Genomic DNA, 18,074 nt, shown 5'->3' with positions numbered 1-18,074 from the left:
GCTTAAAATTTAATTATAATTATATCGATAATACCGTTCGGTACGGGATTTATATACGGTCGAACCTGCTATTACGGCCACCTCTATACGGCGGACACGTTTCTAAGTGATTTGCTTCCAAATAATGTCCTCCTCAGAGCAAGTACAGTAAAGTATTACTAGGAGGGGTCTGGGCTCCCCTTGCTCCCCCTTAGTTCCTTTAGCTTCTCCCCTTTTAGATCCCCTTTCTCCCCCTCAGATCCTTTAGCTTCCTCCTCTCCCCTAGCTCCCCTCTCCCCTTAGCCTCTTTCGCTCCCCCAGCCCCCCTAGCCTCTTTCGCTCCCCTAGCCCCTCCCCCTTAGACCCTTTAGCTTTCTATTCCTCTTTTAGCTTCCCCCTAGCCCATTAGCCCCCTTTCTAATCACTCAGCCCCTAGCTCCTTTTCTCTCCTTAGCCATTTAGCCTCCTCTTTAAGCTCCTCTTACCCCTTCCCTTAGCTCCTTTAGCCCATCTTTAGCTCCCCTCGCTCTCCCCACAGCTCTTAAGCTCCCATTTCTCCCCCTTATCTCCTTTAGCTTCCTTCCTTTTTCCTCCTTTACCTCCCCTTGCTCATCCTTATACGGAAGCTTCTATACGGCGGCCATTTTTGTTTGCGTCAGTGGCCGTCGTTGGCAGGTTGAACCGTATACAGTTTTATTCGTTTATTTTTTAAAACTTACGTGCCAAACTCAGATGAAAAGCGATGGAAACTTGATTATGATGATCGTTAATCAGCGATAAATACCAATTACCCTCTTGCAAATAATGCAGGAAACTTATTTCTTCTTGCGCCTGTATTTGAAAAAAAATTAATTATTTTATATCAGATTCGTGTAAAAAATTTATTTAAAAAAAAAGGCAAAGAAAAGTGCAAACACACGATAATAACATTTCGCACTTTCGACAATTGATTGTTGGGGACTAAACTGGCAAAGATGTAACGTCTTATCGGAGTCGAGATAAACGGGATAATTTGTTCATTAATTTGCAGATAGAAGCCTTTTATCTGTCGTGTGATGCAGAAAATTAGTTTTGTGACTTAATTAAAAAAAAAGAACATTAAGCAAATTTAATATTTGCGGATAAATATTACAGGTAATTCTAGCAGCCAGAGTCGATGTGAATATCGGAATTGGTGCCATAGTTTGAGAAAAGCTAGAAAAGCGTTAATGGGAGGAAATCGTGCCCCCTTGCTTCCCCTGCTTCCCCTCAGATCTTTTAGCTTTCCTTGTTCTCCGTTAGACACCCTTTCTTCCTTTAGCTTTAACTTCCTTCGTTCTCCTTTAGCTCCTTTTGCTCACTCCTTCGCTTTTTAGCTCTTCCTACTCCCCTTATCTCTTTAGCTTCCAATGCACCCTTTACTTTTCCTTAACCGTACTTGCTCCTCCTTTTTAACTCTTCTTGTTCTCCATTAGCTTCTCTTTTCCACCCCTTAACTCATTAAATTCCCTTGCTCTCCCTTAGCTCTTTAGCACCCTTAACTACTCAGGAGAACGATTTAGACGTGACTCACTTACACACGTGTATATACAATATTCAAAAGTCTACTCTTCATCCACGGTGGCACAGGGGTAAATGTATAATTCGGGACCCCATAATATCGGTTCCGAACATTACACATACAGAATAGTTGTAGCGAAAGTCATTCATAAAGTCGATCCCTTCTCATAAGTCAATGTTGTTGATCTGTCACCATTCTTTAAATCGCTGAGAGAGCACCTCTCCCTATCAGGCGTTCGAAGAATTTGGAGAATCTTCAAAGTTTCTCGTCTAAACTCATACAATCATTACAAATGATTGCAGTCACCAGCCGCTGCGACCTTTAAATGAATATCGGATAGTTTCTTGCTTTTACAGTGCATCAGAAATGCTGTAAATGGAAATGTATACAAATAGATGTATGCTAATGGATAAAGTGCATGCTGAAAGCTTTCGGTTTCCATGTGACTATGATCGACTGAAAGGACAAATCTTGATGGTATTATTAGTCTAAAGAAACGATTCTTTAGCTCCGTGTTCCTCGATCCTTCTCTTGAATATTAAATTTCTAAACTCGTCGAGCTAAAGAAGTTCTAAATATTTGATTATTTTACTCTTTTTTTTCCGTGTATTTTACAACATACATCCATCAGAACAAAGGAAAATTTGCGCGAATTAGTTTCCTTTTTACTCCTCTTTTCTTCGTCTTCGTCTTCCAGCAATCAAAAGGATTATTAGAAAGAAGAAACAATGAGTAAAAGACCAAAGTTCTTTATATAAATAAATTACAGTAAAGTTAGTAAAAAGGAATGAAAAGATCCTTTTGTTAAAACACAACTTTTAAATTTACCGCAAGATAAATTTCAAAAATGTATTCAGTTAGAGGTATGGATTACCTAGAGGACACGTGCAGTTTGAGAGCGACAACTACGTCGCTGTTTATTGACGTTTTTAGGACCGTCGGGGGTGTGTGTGTGTGTGTGTGTGCGCGCGCGAGCGTGCGTATGTGTGTGTGGGGGGGGGTGGAAGAATTTCTGGCAAGAGTCCAACGCCGAAACATCCTCGTCCCCCCTCCAACCAAACCTCCTACTCCCCCTCTCGAATCAGCTGGCATCCAATTAAATTTTCTGCTTTGCGACTATTTTTCTATTCTGGCTTTTTACAGAATGAGCTTAATTAGATCTGAACTCTCGGCTTGTCTTCTCGATATTGTCGCCTTTCTGCACATTTGGATTCCCAAAGGCGAAATGTTAATAGGGAGGTAGTGGCGAACGCATTTTCAATAGATCTCATTAGAGAAGTATGAATGAAAGTAGACTTTTATACATTCATCTTCGCACGTCGAGAAATTCAAAAATGGGTGGAGAAGGCAGAAAGCACACAAGGTTTTTTTATGGGGGGGATACGCCAGCCGCATTGCGCATAATGCGTTTTTATTTGCCAGGAAACTAAAGGAGTTAATGGCTAAAGATGTGGGGCAGAAGAAGAAGAAGAAGAAATAAAAAAAAAATTTTATATTAAAAAGAATTTGCAAGTTAAATTTCATCTTTTAAAACTGCATTAAGACGGAAATTGGCTTTCCACCCCAAAATCTCTTAAATCAAACATTTAGAAAAATCTAGCAATCAAACGCGTAGAAATTTAATTGAGAAAAGTTTTCAAAACTATTTGCAAAGCAATTTAGTTAACAGAATGTAAAATCTAAGTTTAATTGCTTAATTGTGCGTATATGCATATCATTCAATTAAACTGCATCGTTCGAACTTACTAGAGTCGCCCTCTTATAACGTCTTCGATCTTCACCCACCACTTCCATAAAGTCGTAATTAGTGATGGATGGTGGATCGGATCTTCTGGCCAAAAGTGCCAAACGTGTCCCGTGTCCTACGCTGAAATTAAAACGAACAAACATGGCTTCTTGTTGGACGAACCATAAATTCCAAGTCTGTTGAGGCCTGAGTTTACGGTTGTTCAATGGTCCTATTTGGATTTCTTGATATACCGTTATTTCTCTTGGCAGAATTAAACAAGCCGGTTGAGGAAAAGAACCTGTATCTAAAAAGAAATTATTAATTAAATAATAAGTAAATTTCAATTTAAAATAGAGAAATACAGCAACCTTCAATAAATCCTCTAAACGGCGGCCATTTTCTATGGTTCTCGTCAGTGAACATTTAGACTTTAAAAAGTGGATGAGATTATCGCATTGTTTTTAAATAAAAATATGAATTATTTAATAAAAAAAAGAAGATACTTTTCTTCGACTTCTAAAACACTTTCGAATAATCTTTCACAGAAATCAAACAGAGAAATAACACTTAATAATAAAGGAACCCTTAAACAAGATGAAACTCAATAAAGACTTATTGAAAGAAAAATTTATAAGTTAACTATATTAAATCGGAGAGGATACAAAACGTCATAAATTACGTGGAAAACTGATGACGAAAGAAGTAAAACATTCATCCAATAAATTCCAGAAGAAATTGTGTTGTCGTGGAGACCACGGAATTAATGAATTGGGGCCACAATAGAAAAAAAAAATATACAGGAAAACAGCATCGGATGTTGGGGGGAATAAAATAAAAAAAATATTCTTCATTAAGTCGAAATGTTGACGCCAAAATTTTTAATCTAAATCGGAATTTAGAAGAAACTAAACGACAAAGAATAATTTACCGGAATTGTATTTATTGATGTAAGAGCAAAAGTAAAGAGTTGCATGCCTCCCCACTTAGATGACATATACAGTAATAATTCGAGCTGTTTTCATTAAACTCATTAAGTGGCAATCTGACTCTAAGTATATTTGGCAAATTGCCCAACTAATGGAATATCAGAATGTGCATGGATTGTTTCCATCCTCCTTATCCATTTTTGTTTGTACAAGTTTTGACAGACCAATTAGACTAAGTCCATTTTATCTTTTTTTCTTTTTCCTTCCTCCTTTTTCTCTTCCTCCCGTCCTCTCTTTTACTTTTTGTTTCTCCATTTTCGAGCGAATTAATTATTTTTATTAAATGGTATATTGGTTACTTTAATTAAATTTTTATGTCTAGACTCTTATAATTTAATAGCTTTTGTTAAATTTAAAATTAACTGATGACTGGCGAATTTATAGAGGTCGATTGAAGGTCGAAAATAATAAAAAAAAATGGTTTAAAGTGGGGGAAAAACTAGTGGTGGGGTAAAAAGGGAAATTGTCTGGTGGTCCCAATAAAAGGGGGCTCCAAACCAATCTTTTAAAACTGTAAGAATATAGAAATTTAAATTCAGAGCAGATATGGTGCTGGCGCGCGGTGCACTGCGGAGCCGAGGCCGTCTTCGGTGCACTGGAGTAGCACAGAATTTAATTAAAACCTATCAGAAGTGGCGTTAAGAAAACCAACGAAAATATTGGGGATTCTCCCTAAATAATTCCTTAGAAGATAAATGTCTAAAGTCAATATTCTACATGGGATCTCCTAATTCTAATTTGCCTGGGCCCCATGACGTGCCACTGGCTCAAAGGATATGTTGCTGTACTTTCTGTAGAATCTACATCTATACGCAGTGTTTAGCGAGTGATTTTATTAAATTTTCACACTAACCGCTTATAGAGGTCAATTGAAGGTCGAAAAAAGGGTTTAAAATGGTATAAGGAAAACTCACTCGGAGATATAGTGGCAGGATATCTCGTGGCACTTTCTACAGAATCCACAACTATACACGGTTTACTGGTTTCTGGAGTGATGTTTAGCGAGTTCATGGCTGAAAAAGAAAAAAAAAGTCATTTTATAATTAAATAGCCTTATATAAAAATAGAAAATAATGGAGTGGTGTAAGAAGTGGGGTTTTTAAAGAGCGAAGTAAATTTCTCAGCGTGAAAAATTTAAATGAAGGCCATATATATCTCTCATGGCATATGGAGTTAACAGGTCATTGATATATAGATACTTAAGCTATAAATCGATTAACCGTGAAAGCGTGGATAATCGTAACTGTAGTGTGTAGCGCAGCTTGGGTGTAGCGCATTACGAGAAGGGGGAAAGAATCGACCGTGAGACAGATGGTTGCAAAAGTGCAACGTCATCTATTCTAAAGCAGATTGAATTAAAGTGAAGCTATTTGGTCTGATTAGATTTTCCTTATTGATTTGATTTATTACATTTATCAAGATCAAGTGGATAAGTTATATATCTCTTTCTATTGTTTGTTGTTTTTGGTTCAATGAGCAGTTACGACATGTTCCAGTCCTTTGATATCCATTACTCGATGAGTTTGGCAAAATTCCTCTTTAAACTTTTCTATTTTGTTACGTACGTAAGCGATTAATTTTCCGAAAATTAAAAAAAGAAAAGGGGAGGGTTGACTTACCTGCAAAATACGTCATGGTGGCCGTCATGACGATTGTAACGCATATAAGAACGATGGTGGCCCATTTCCACGAGCATTTGTGAAGGCAGGACTTCCTCAAATGGAATCTGGAAGGTGAAATGACCGATGCAGAGAAGGCCGAAGTAGAAAAGTGTGGTCTACTAGTACAGGGCGCTGTCGGTGCCTGGATCAGTTGAGGATTGACACAATTGGTGACAGGTACCATGGGACCTGTAGTCGAACTCGGTGTATTGCAAAATACGGGAAGTGGATTACTGTAAGTCGGGCCTTCGGATGAATTGGAAACCGGATTATTGGATGATGTCGCTATGGTAACGGATTTAGAAGCGTTATTCAAGGCATCGGGTATCTGCACTTGTTGACCGTACAATCTGTAAAGGGAAGTTTAGATTATTAATTTTTGCAAAGGGGAATCGATGACATTCGCTCGATATCGAATGGAAAGTGGTAAAACTTTTCTTTCCAATATCGGAAGGCGGGTAATGCTGATATCTGCTACAAACCCAGTTGATTAGAGGGCAGTAGAACTTGGCGTAACGCCCATCTTTCGCGTGCAAATATATCACGTGAGAGGATGAACTGGTGTTGCTACTCTTTTGACTGAAAAGTTAGCACTCGAACAGTACGAGTAACGTGAAGAATAGTCGAGTATAATGATGGCTCCAGAGACATACTACCAATCTAGTGTCGTGATACATTCGGATTTACGGACGGAACGTCTTATTATTTCAAAAAAATATAACTTTTTCTTCATTAACACACACACACAAACATAAAAAGAACAAAAAAAATTTAAATAAACCAGCAAAAAAGTTAGTAATTAAAACCGAGATTAAAAGCAATTATCACTAGAAGCGGCACTTTCTTTCATCACTTTTTCAAGTAGCCATTTGTCTAATTGCATCATTTTGTCAGGTGTGTTCCCTTTTAAACTCAAACACAAGATCTCGCCTTCTCATCAAGCGAAACTTTGTTAAGACACGCAACTGCACCGATCACGTGATGATAACATTAAGGCTTTTTTTTCCCTTCTTCCCTCCGCATCCTTGATTAATCACAGTGTTTTTTTTTCTTTTGTTTCTTTTTCCCAACAATTAATGTGTAATTCCGTGTGTTACGAGGGATTTAAAATATATATATATATATATATATACTGTATATTTCTCAATTTACAAGTGGAAGAAGTAATATTTATATACGACCATTCCTGTAATGCACGTAGAAAACAATGAAGGTATTTTACCACACTTGGCCCTTGTTGAATTCAGTCGAGTGAATAAAACCATCCCGTTTCAGATCATTGATAGTGATTTAGGTAACGACGTTCGGAGAAGGAATGACCGTCTCAATTGTCTTTTCAAACCGGTCGTTTGACAAAACAGTCGTAATGTTTGCTTGACATATTCACAGTTCGTCTATTTAACTTAGAAAACTGCAGGATAAATGGTAATTCTTCTTGGCAACTACAACTACTTCCGGTAAACTGCCGGATAATTATTGAAAAGCGAACAAGTTTGATTTATCGGATCCTCCTCCATACTTAGAGTAATTCCAACCAATAAAATGCCGTTTTTTTCTTTTATTTTAAAAGTAACCAATCCATGAGATCGATACAGAAACTAGCTAGCATCTATTTACATTGTTTAATAAGAAAAAAAAATAAAAGGAATTGTTTTTATTGCTTACGAGTCTTAAATTCTTCATACAAAGAAGGAAAGAAATTGTTAAACATCTTTAAAATATTCAAGAACTCAATTTTCTCTTGAATTTTCTGTATGCGAATTTTTATTCTGTAATTTTTTTTTTTTTTTTTACTTTATTTTCTGTTCTTCTCCTGTTTAATCTTTGTGTTCGTTTTTAAAAATTGTGTAAATTGTTTAAAATAATCTGTTTAATTATTCATTTATTATAAACAGAGGCGAAGATACGGTAAAACTTGTGTGAACCGATTCGCACGGTATCGAATATTTGACTGGTTTCCTTTTTGGACAGGTTTTCTTTAACGTATAAAATCGCTCCGTTCCGTTTTAGACAGGTTTTTAAACAAACAAAATCGTCCCGTTCCGTTTTATACAGGTTTTTTAAATATAGAAAATCGTTCCGTTCCGTTTTGGACAGATTTTTTAACAAACAAAATCGCTCGGTTCCGTTTTAAAAAGGTTTTTTAATACAGAAAATCGTCCCGTTCCGTTTTATACAGGTTTTTTAATATAGAAAATAGTCCCGTTCCGTTTTAGACAGGTTTTTTACACAAAATAGCTCAATTCCTTTTTAGACAGGTTTTTTAATATAGAAAATCGTTCCGTTCCGTTTTGGACAGATTTTCTAACAAACAAAGTCGCTCGGTTCCGTTTTAAAAAGGTTTTCTAAATATAGAAAATCGTTCCGTTCTGTTTTATACAGGTTTCTTAATATAGAAAATCGTCCTGTTTCGTTTTAGACAGGTTTTTTAATATAGAAAATCGTCCCGTTCCGTTTTAGACAGGTTTTCAAAATAAAAATCTTTTTATTTTTACCATTTTCTTTTTATCCAGGTTCCGTTTTCAACAAGTTAAACATAAAAAAAAATGACTCCGTTTATTCAGTTTTCGTTTTAAACAGGTTTTTAAGGTAAAAAAAAAATAGCTGCGTTCTGTTTTACTCGGGTTCCGTTTCGAACAGGTTTTACAGCATATATTTTGATTTTATTATTACGAGTAGCATTTTTCTCTTAAAAGTATCCCTCGGAGATTTGAGAGGAAGCGAAAGAAACGTAATTTTCTATCTAAAGAAAGCCATTTACTTAATTAATACAGGTTAAAGAAGATAAATTCTTAACGTAGATACATTTTATATATTTAGAAAATTTATATAAGTCTCTATAAAGTTTAGAAAAATAAGGAAGTTTATAAAGATCCCATGGGTTCATCCAGATAATCACATAGCATACAACTCTAACTACAAAGAATACAGTTTCAAAGATTTCTTTTTTATATTGACATAAATATCAGAGAAACTTCAAAAGAAAGAATACTTCGGAGGGAGTAATTCTTTAGGGCATTGTCAGCCGAAATCGAACTGCGTGTGCAAATACACAAGGGAAAACATAGAGTAACATCCTGTTATAACGTCCAAATGGCTGTGTCTACAGATAAGATGAAACTTCTAAGTCTTATTTAAACATCTTAATAAGCTAAAAAATAAAAATTAATTTAAGTATCATCTAGAGAATAAGGTTTACGTTATACACAACGAATCTTTATATATATCTGAGTTCTAAATCACCCGATATAACGTAGATAAGCGTAGAAAGGAAGATAATTTTCTATTGTGTTATTAATGCTCGGAAATCACAGTGTATATAGTTAAACCTCCATATAACGTTACCCCTCTTAAATATAAAATACACAAAGCTCCATCTCTGTCAATTACACTATAACACTGTTGATTTTTCCGTTTTATATGAATTCCATGTTCTACGAGTCACTTAGATTTTATAAATACGTGAGCCGTTCACAGCCCGGCAAACGTATTTGTAAAATCTAAGTGACTCGTACAACATGGAATTCATATAAAACGGAAAAATCAACGGTGTTATAGGGGGGGTCGACTGTACTAAATGTACGATTTCACACTAGACGTGTGTAGTCACCGTTGTTATTTACACACAGTTCCAATTTCGGAAGCGTTATACCGAGGTTTATCCACTTTAAAAAAAATTCGATTAATCTAAAAATATTAAAAATTTAACAAGAGAAGAATAATAAAAATAATAAAACGTCAAAAATATATTAGAAAAAAACGTAGACACATCAAGAGAAAATGAAGAGAGACGTCGAAAATATATCAGAATTTTAAAGAATTTATTACAAGAAGAATTGAAATTTATACAGAAATCCATCAACAAACAATACAATATGTATATATATATATATAAATTTTTTCTTTCTTTCTTCTCCTGTTCTTTCTTTTATTTGGAATTTCCAATCTTTGCACACACACAAACATTACTCAAGAATAGAAATTTAATCCCAATTCAGTTATCAATTTAATAGAAAAGCTGTCAAGGAACCGTAATGTTTGCAAGGGAATGCACACACTCGATAGAAGACAAGTGTGATGTAACCAGTCACAAACCAGGATAAGACACTGGCATATATGCTTGCAGATTTAATGAAAGAGTTATGCAAATGAAAACACGGCATTCGTAAATGGAATTAGGAATGAAGCAGTAAATGAACTGAATGGAAAATGAAGACGGGCACACTTCAAAAATATAAATTTGCTCCTTTCGTGTGTCAAGTTTGTTAATTTTATCCTATTTGAATACGTTATAGTTCTTGACAATTCCTAAAATACTTTTGAAGATTTTCTGACGTTTTAAAACGATTCTGGAATATATATATATATATATATTTTTTCTGTAACTGAATTACAGAAAATTGAATTTATAAATAATATATATATATATAATCCTTATTTATACAGAGATAAAAAGAGGGAAATGAAGATATACTGTCTGGTGGTATTTTTGTGTATTTTTTACTTTCACTTCTGTTATATATAACACTGGAAAAATGTATGGGTTAGGTCAGAAAATGACCCTGAAAATTTTTACATTTAGAGGACCAGAAACGTCCAGAAATGCAGGATAATTGAGGAGTTTTTCTCTATGTATGGTAGTGTGTGTGTGTGTTGGAGGTTTTCTGTATGTATGGTTGTTAGTGTGTGTATTGTGATGGGGGGTTTTCTGTATGTGTAGTTGTTAGTGTGTGTATTGCGATGGGGGTTTTCTGTATGTATAGTTGTTAGTGTGTGTATTGTGATGGGGATTTTCTGTATGTATGATTGTTAGTGTGTGTTAGAGAGCACGATTGTATCCATTCAGTTTGAAGCTTAATAACTTCTGCGCTTTTTGTCGAAAATTTCTGAAATTTTGCATGGAGGTTCGTGTATTAGACGAATTAATGCTGTTAAATTTTAGCGGTTAAAGGTCAAGATGGTGTGGAGATAGAGAGGTCGAACTTAATGAAGAGTATACTCGTTATTAACACTTAAATTTTTCTTTTTATTATATAAAAAGTAATCTCTATGCTCAAAATTAAGCATTTGTCGTTTTATAATAATTAATAATACAAAAATTTTTAAAATAAAATACAATAACAGATGGCACCCATACGCAATTTTAAGTATTTTTGCCGGGAAAGTCACTCAACTCGTTGCTTGCTATTTTAAACTGTTTATCTCGTTATTAACGCCGTTTAAGTTAGTTAAAGTTTTTATTTTCGGGTTTACACAGGTGTGTGTGTGTGTTTTTTTGGTACTAGATATCATCTTAAATGAAATTAATCCTAGAATAATAATTAAATAAAAGAATAAATAATAATTTTCTACATACCTCTCGCCGTCCTTTCTGTTAAGTTTCTTTAATTCTTCGGATTCTTCAATTATGGATACGGAACCGGGATTGGCAACGAGTGTAACAGTTTGCGTTACAGATGGCAAATCTTGAGAAGAAAAAGGTATATTATTAATTGAAAGAATAATAGAAACGTTTTAAGTAGATTACGGTGCAAATTTATACACGATGAGGTGTCCCATAAGTCTGAAACTGTTCATGTTTACAAGCAAAACATGGTGCTGTATAGGGAGAAATGGATCTGTGTTATATTAATGGTAGAGCTTTGCAGTTAGCGTGTAGTTGAAGCAATTTCATTCCTCCTTATTTAGCTTAACAGAATGTTTCTTCAGCTTAACAAGCTCCTCATCCTTAGCTTAACAAGTTGAATCCTTCAGGTAACTGTTAATCTAACTTCTTAATTAGCCAGTTAAAAAATAAATGAATTACAAAACATTTTATATTTTAAAGAATCAAGTGTCCTTAAAATAACGTAAGAAAAAAAAATTCTAAAATTATATATTATTTTGTAGGAATTCTCGCTGGATTTTAAGGATTAAATATTTCTGTAACACGAAGAGTGCGTGTTTTAACTTCATTCTGTGCAGCTGCCTTCTTTTGATTCATGGTTCTTTCGTGCAACAACGATAGCGGAACTGCTATCCAAAGGAATGTAAGAAGAGAAATGCTTCGTTAAGCAGCAACGGCAGATCTTTCTTTATTCCATAAACAACGGAAGCGTTTCGACTTCTTCAATAATTCCATTTATTCCAATAATTTTTTTTTCTTCTTCTTCTTCCTTTTATTCAACTCTACATATGCTGGAAAATGGTTAGATCTTGTTTTCTTCCACTTTTCATCTCTAGGAGGATCAGGAGAATTTCTCTCTCTCTCTCTCTCTCTCTCTCTCTCTGTCCACGTGAAAGAAATGATGACGTGGAGCAAAGGAATTAGCATCATTAACTGTATTTTAGAAAAGACGGGATGTAGATACATTTTAAAATATTATTCGCCTTTAAATAGGTTATAGATTTTTTTAAATAATATAAAAGCCTAAATAATGCTCAACCTCGCAGGATAACTATAAAAAGATCATGAAGAATTTCACTTTTCTGGCTGTTATATAACAGAGGGAAAGTGTGATCGATCGTGAAATGATCCTCCTCAATATTTTTAAATTTTTAGACTCGAGGGACCTTGAAATGTCCAGAAATGGGGGTTGGTTTATGTATATATTAATGTTAATGTGTAGGAGGAGACGATTTTATTCATCTAATTTGAAGCTTAATAACTCCTGTGTCTTTTGTCGAAAATTTCTGAAACTTTTCGGAGAGGTTTATGTGTTTGGGGGTAATATTTCTAGAAATTTTTAGGAAAATCGGACTATTTTTTCGGGAGATATGGCCCACTTCTTTAATATCCCCGAAGGTTTACAAAGATAATGATGACAATTATTAGGGATGAAAACAAATAAAGAATGATAAGAAAGTCCAGTTAACATTTCTAATTAATTTTTTTAAAAAGTTTAGTAGATTGGAAAAGGAATTTAAAGTGGAAAGTTTGATTTTAATCAGTCGGAGTGGTTCAGACGTGGTTTATCACAAACAAAAATGAATAATGATTCGTGTGGCCAGTTGTTTATCCAAAATAAAAGGTGAATAGCCGCATTATTCGCTACGTTACAGTTTATTGCGTAACAAAATCGAAGTGAAGAATAATTATACGTTTTCTCTGTTACGTCATACAATTAAATCAAACCGCAAAACATCTTTAACTACGAAAATCATTTCGACAAACGTTAATGATGATTGTTTACCTTTTGAACTCTTCATAATAACTGTAACTGCTAAACCTTCTATCGTCACGGCAATTAATCATCAATACTTAACCAAGGTATTGTTATCGTTAATAATTTAACATCCCGCTTCCATCTGCATTATCATTTTCCAAAATCATTATCATCCGCATCTTTCTCTTACCTAAATTAATGGCAATATAAACATGAAATTCCCCTTCCTAATCGCTTATAAAAAAGAAAAAGGCTGAAAACATTGCTGCTAAACTTTCCTAGCATTTATTATTTGTTTTCATCCTGAATAATTGCTACCATTACCTTTATAAGTCTTCAGATTAGTTCGGGAGATATTAAGGGTGTATATCTCTCGAACTAATTGTCCGATTTTCATAAAAATCTCCAGTAAAATTTTCACTTAATACATAAACCTTCCAGCAAAATTTCATAAATTTTCGACAAAAGACACGAGAGTTATTAAGCTTCAAATTTCGGTGAATAAAATCGTGCCTACCGAAAAAACACATACATACGGGGAAAAAACCTCCAATTTTTAGAATTTCTCATCGTTATAAGAGTCTAAAAAATGTAAAAATCTTGAATAGGGGGTCATTTTTAACCGATGGCCATACTTTTCCTTTGTTATTTTACGGCCGGGAAAGTAAAAAAAAAAAAGAGCATTTAAATACCTTCAAATTGGTTTATAAATGTAAAAAATATGTTAGTGTTTTTGATATTTTTTTAAAAATAAAACTCTCTAAAATTTGAATTGCTCTATTTACTAGTTATATTTGCATTCTAAACACGGAGCAACATAAATATTTCTAGCAACATGCAAAATCGTAATCAACTTCTTCAATGACTTACCATCAACTAAAGTGGTTTCCTAAATACCACGTCTCTTAAATGACGTTTATTGTTTACATTACCACGCGTTTTCCATAATTTTATTTATTTTATGTCGTTTCCTCGCTATATTTATCTATTCTGCGCGTAAATATTCCCATAAAAGTTATAGAACTTTCGTATTAAAGTATGGCTTACTCGTTAATTTAACTTAAAAAAAAACGGGCATTCTTTGATCGATTTAACTCGATTTTATACGAGTTTTTAAATATATTCGCCATAAAAATCGTTTAATGTAACTAGTTTTTCATGTACTACTACCTTATTTATGAATTACCATGATATTATCGTATATAACACGCACACGGTGTATCGCTCGTGTACACCGCCATAATAAAAAAAACCATCATAGATTACTATTAAGTAAGTGGTTAATTTCATTCCTAAACAATCATAATTTTTATTTAAAGGTAAATTTCATTCCCGAAATTAATAGTAATTTTCATTAAAAATGCTTCTAAAACACACTAGTTATAGAGGAACTCCGCCCTATTATATTAAAATTTTAAGTGTTCACTCACCTTCAGAGGCGTAACTAGTGAATGCTCCCGAAAGCATGGTGGGTAAATAGGGTGGTTCCGATTCGCATTCGCTCTCCAAATATCCCAATCTCGGCCTCCTTCCCAAAGTGGTATCGATGTGATGCACAGAATGCACAGAACGAGGTGGTACCGCCGGTGGGGGTGCAGGCTCTGGCGGACTGTCCGGGAACCCTGTTGACAGGAAGTAAGCAATTAATAGCACAATCAGTTTCCTCTGTCCACTCATTGGAAACGGACCAGCTCCATTAAAGTCTCTTCTCATCTCATTGTGCCGCTTCATTGATATATTTAACGATGTATATAGTGCGCATTTAATACTCGGTTATAGTTTCCCTCTATAGATTCGTAATGAAATTAAATTAGTAATTACTCGATTATAAGTAAGCATTTTCGACTGGGTGATGCCTGTAATTAAAACTTATGTAGTTACTTGTGTGCCATTTATTATACTCCTTTTGTTAACCGCAGTTTTCTTCTACAGATTTCCTTCTCGAGACTTTTTTTTTCTTTCTTTTAAATATTTAACAGCACCAGAATTATTATAAAGTGTAATTTATATTTTGTAATTTCACACTAGAAAATAAAATTATATCCCCTAACTACTAATAAGGTGCCTGTTAGATACGAGTTTCTAACTACCTCCCCCGGTCTGGTGACGTGTAATTTACTGTCAGAGAAAATTAAATGATTTTAAACAATTGGGACGTATGCCAGTCACCGAAACTTAGATAAATTTACTTTATATTAATGTAAAATTACGGTAAAATTGTGAATGATGTGAAAGAGAAAACGAATCTGTAAATTACCCCACCATAGAAATTTCGTGTAACGTAATTACCTCATCCACTTTTGTGTACAAACTGCCATCAATTCCGCAACAGAAAAAGTCGATTTACAAATTTTTCGGTACTGTTTTAAGCTGTAAAAAACCCCTAAAACACGGCTGCTATATATATATTACTTTTCTACCAGAACGTAACATCTTTGGAATCACGTGTCTTCGTACATCCCTGTTTACTTAAGAGAATTTTTAATCTTGGCTGGTGAATAAATTAAGATATGAAGACTATTTAAAGTTTAATTAGAACACTAAAATTTCAAGTTTGAATATAATTAAAGTAGTAAAAGGATTCCCCTTTCTGTTTGATCAAATATTTCTTTTTGGTGATTTAATTTGCATCTGAGATATTGGAATTCGTTTTCATCAACTGATACCACGTTTGTTACCATAGAAGTATTAATTATGACTAATCGTAGAGACTAGGATTATATTATGTGACAAGATAAGTCCTGTTAAACTGTAATCAGAGCATTAAGAGTGCTTTCGATTAAAATTACTTGGCCCAGTGTAAAACTCTTTTATTGCTCGGCAGCATCCGTGTCGTCAATCATGTTATAACAATTAATTATGTCCCTTTTAACAATTTGAACACTTAATTGGTAATCGGAGAATATTCTTCGTTTCGTTAATGAACCCGAATAAATTCTTAAATTAGTCATTTGTTGGAGTTACGATTGTTTACTTTCAACTCTAACATTCGAATTTAGCTGGCTCTGGTTTAAATTTTGCTGGCTCTACGAGTCAAATTTAGTCAGCTCCAAGTCAAATTTAGACAGTTTCACAGTCAAATTTAGACAGTTTCACAGTCAAATTTAGTCAGCTCCAAGTCAAATTTAAACAGTTCCACAGTCAAATTTAGCCAGCTCCTAGTCAAATTTAGCCAGCTCCACAGTCAAATTTAGTCATCTACAAGTCAAANTATTCAAGAACTCAATTTTCTCTTGAATTTTCTGTATGCGAATTTTTATTCTGTAATTTTTTTTTTTTTTTTTACTTTATTTTCTGTTCTTCTCCTGTTTAATCTTTGTGTTCGTTTTTAAAAATTGTGTAAATTGTTTAAAATAATCTGTTTAATTATTCATTTATTATAAACAGAGGCGAAGATACGGTAAAACTTGTGTGAACCGATTCGCACGGTATCGAATATTTGACTGGTTTCCTTTTTGGACAGGTTTTCTTTAACGTATAAAATCGCTCCGTTCCGTTTTAGACAGGTTTTTAAACAAACAAAATCGTCCCGTTCCGTTTTATACAGGTTTTTTAAATATAGAAAATCGTTCCGTTCCGTTTTGGACAGATTTTTTAACAAACAAAATCGCTCGGTTCCGTTTTAAAAAGGTTTTTTAATACAGAAAATCGTCCCGTTCCGTTTTATACAGGTTTTTTAATATAGAAAATAGTCCCGTTCCGTTTTAGACAGGTTTTTTACACAAAATAGCTCAATTCCTTTTTAGACAGGTTTTTTAATATAGAAAATCGTTCCGTTCCGTTTTGGACAGATTTTCTAACAAACAAAGTCGCTCGGTTCCGTTTTAAAAAGGTTTTCTAAATATAGAAAATCGTTCCGTTCTGTTTTATACAGGTTTCTTAATATAGAAAATCGTCCTGTTTCGTTTTAGACAGGTTTTTTAATATAGAAAATCGTCCCGTTCCGTTTTAGACAGGTTTTCAAAATAAAAATCTTTTTATTTTTACCATTTTCTTTTTATCCAGGTTCCGTTTTCAACAAGTTAAACATAAAAAAAAATGACTCCGTTTATTCAGTTTTCGTTTTAAACAGGTTTTTAAGGTAAAAAAATAGCTGCGTTCTGTTTTACTCGGGTTCCGTTTCGAACAGGTTTTACAGCATATATTTTGATTTTATTATTACGAGTAGCATTTTTCTCTTAAAAGTATCCCTCGGAGATTTGAGAGGAAGCGAAAGAAACGTAATTTTCTATCTAAAGAAAGCCATTTACTTAATTAATACAGGTTAAAGAAGATAAATTCTTAACGTAGATACATTTTATATATTTAGAAAATTTATATAAGTCTCTATAAAGTTTAGAAAAATAAGGAAGTTTATAAAGATCCCATGGGTTCATCCAGATAATCACATAGCATACAACTCTAACTACAAAGAATACAGTTTCAAAGATTTCTTTTTTATATTGACATAAATATCAGAGAAACTTCAAAAGAAAGAATACTTCGGAGGGAGTAATTCTTTAGGGCATTGTCAGCCGAAATCGAACTGCGTGTGCAAATACACAAGGGAAAACATAGAGTAACATCCTGTTATAACGTCCAAATGGCTGTGTCTACAGATAAGATGAAACTTCTAAGTCTTATTTAAACATCTTAATAAGCTAAAAAATAAAAATTAATTTAAGTATCATCTAGAGAATAAGGTTTACGTTATACACAACGAATCTTTATATATATCTGAGTTCTAAATCACCCGATATAACGTAGATAAGCGTAGAAAGGAAGATAATTTTCTATTGTGTTATTAATGCTCGGAAATCACAGTGTATAATTAAACTTCGATATAACGTTATAAAATACACAAAGCCCATCTCTGTCAATTATACTATAACACTGTTGATTTTTCCGTTTTATATGAATTCCATGTTGTACGAGTCACTTAGATTTTATAAATACGTGAGCCGTTCACAGCCCGGCAAACGTATTTGTAAAATCTAAGTGACTCGTACAACATGGAATTCATATAAAACGGAAAAATCAACAGTGTTATAGGGG

General features: G+C 33.9%; 1 protein-coding gene across 4 annotated transcripts in view; it reads right to left on the bottom strand.

Annotated features, from left to right (window-relative positions):
* Positions 1–18,074, bottom strand: part of LOC111637571 (teneurin-m-like) — a 136,877-nt gene that overhangs the window by 30,795 nt on the left and 88,008 nt on the right. For all 4 annotated transcript variants that reach the window (XM_023383428.1, XM_023384112.1, XM_023384757.1 and 1 more), the window contains 6 exons: positions 14,471–14,662; positions 11,252–11,360; positions 5,854–6,245; positions 5,149–5,247; positions 3,266–3,552; positions 699–810 (listed from right to left, as the gene is read on the bottom strand). In XM_023383428.1, coding sequence (XP_023239196.1) covers positions 699–810; positions 3,266–3,552; positions 5,149–5,247; positions 5,854–6,245; positions 11,252–11,360; positions 14,471–14,662 — 1,191 coding nt within the window. The remainder of the gene's footprint in view (positions 1–698; positions 811–3,265; positions 3,553–5,148; positions 5,248–5,853; positions 6,246–11,251; positions 11,361–14,470; positions 14,663–18,074) is intronic.

This window comes from Centruroides sculpturatus, unplaced genomic scaffold, assembly GCF_000671375.1.
Source record: "Centruroides sculpturatus isolate CEXI.00-Female unplaced genomic scaffold, Cexi_2.0 scaffold146, whole genome shotgun sequence".
In the NCBI taxonomy this organism is placed as follows: Eukaryota; Metazoa; Arthropoda; class Arachnida; order Scorpiones; family Buthidae; genus Centruroides; species Centruroides sculpturatus.
The sequence above is the reverse complement of the archived record's forward strand: the minus strand, read 5'-3'. Positions and strand labels throughout refer to the sequence as shown.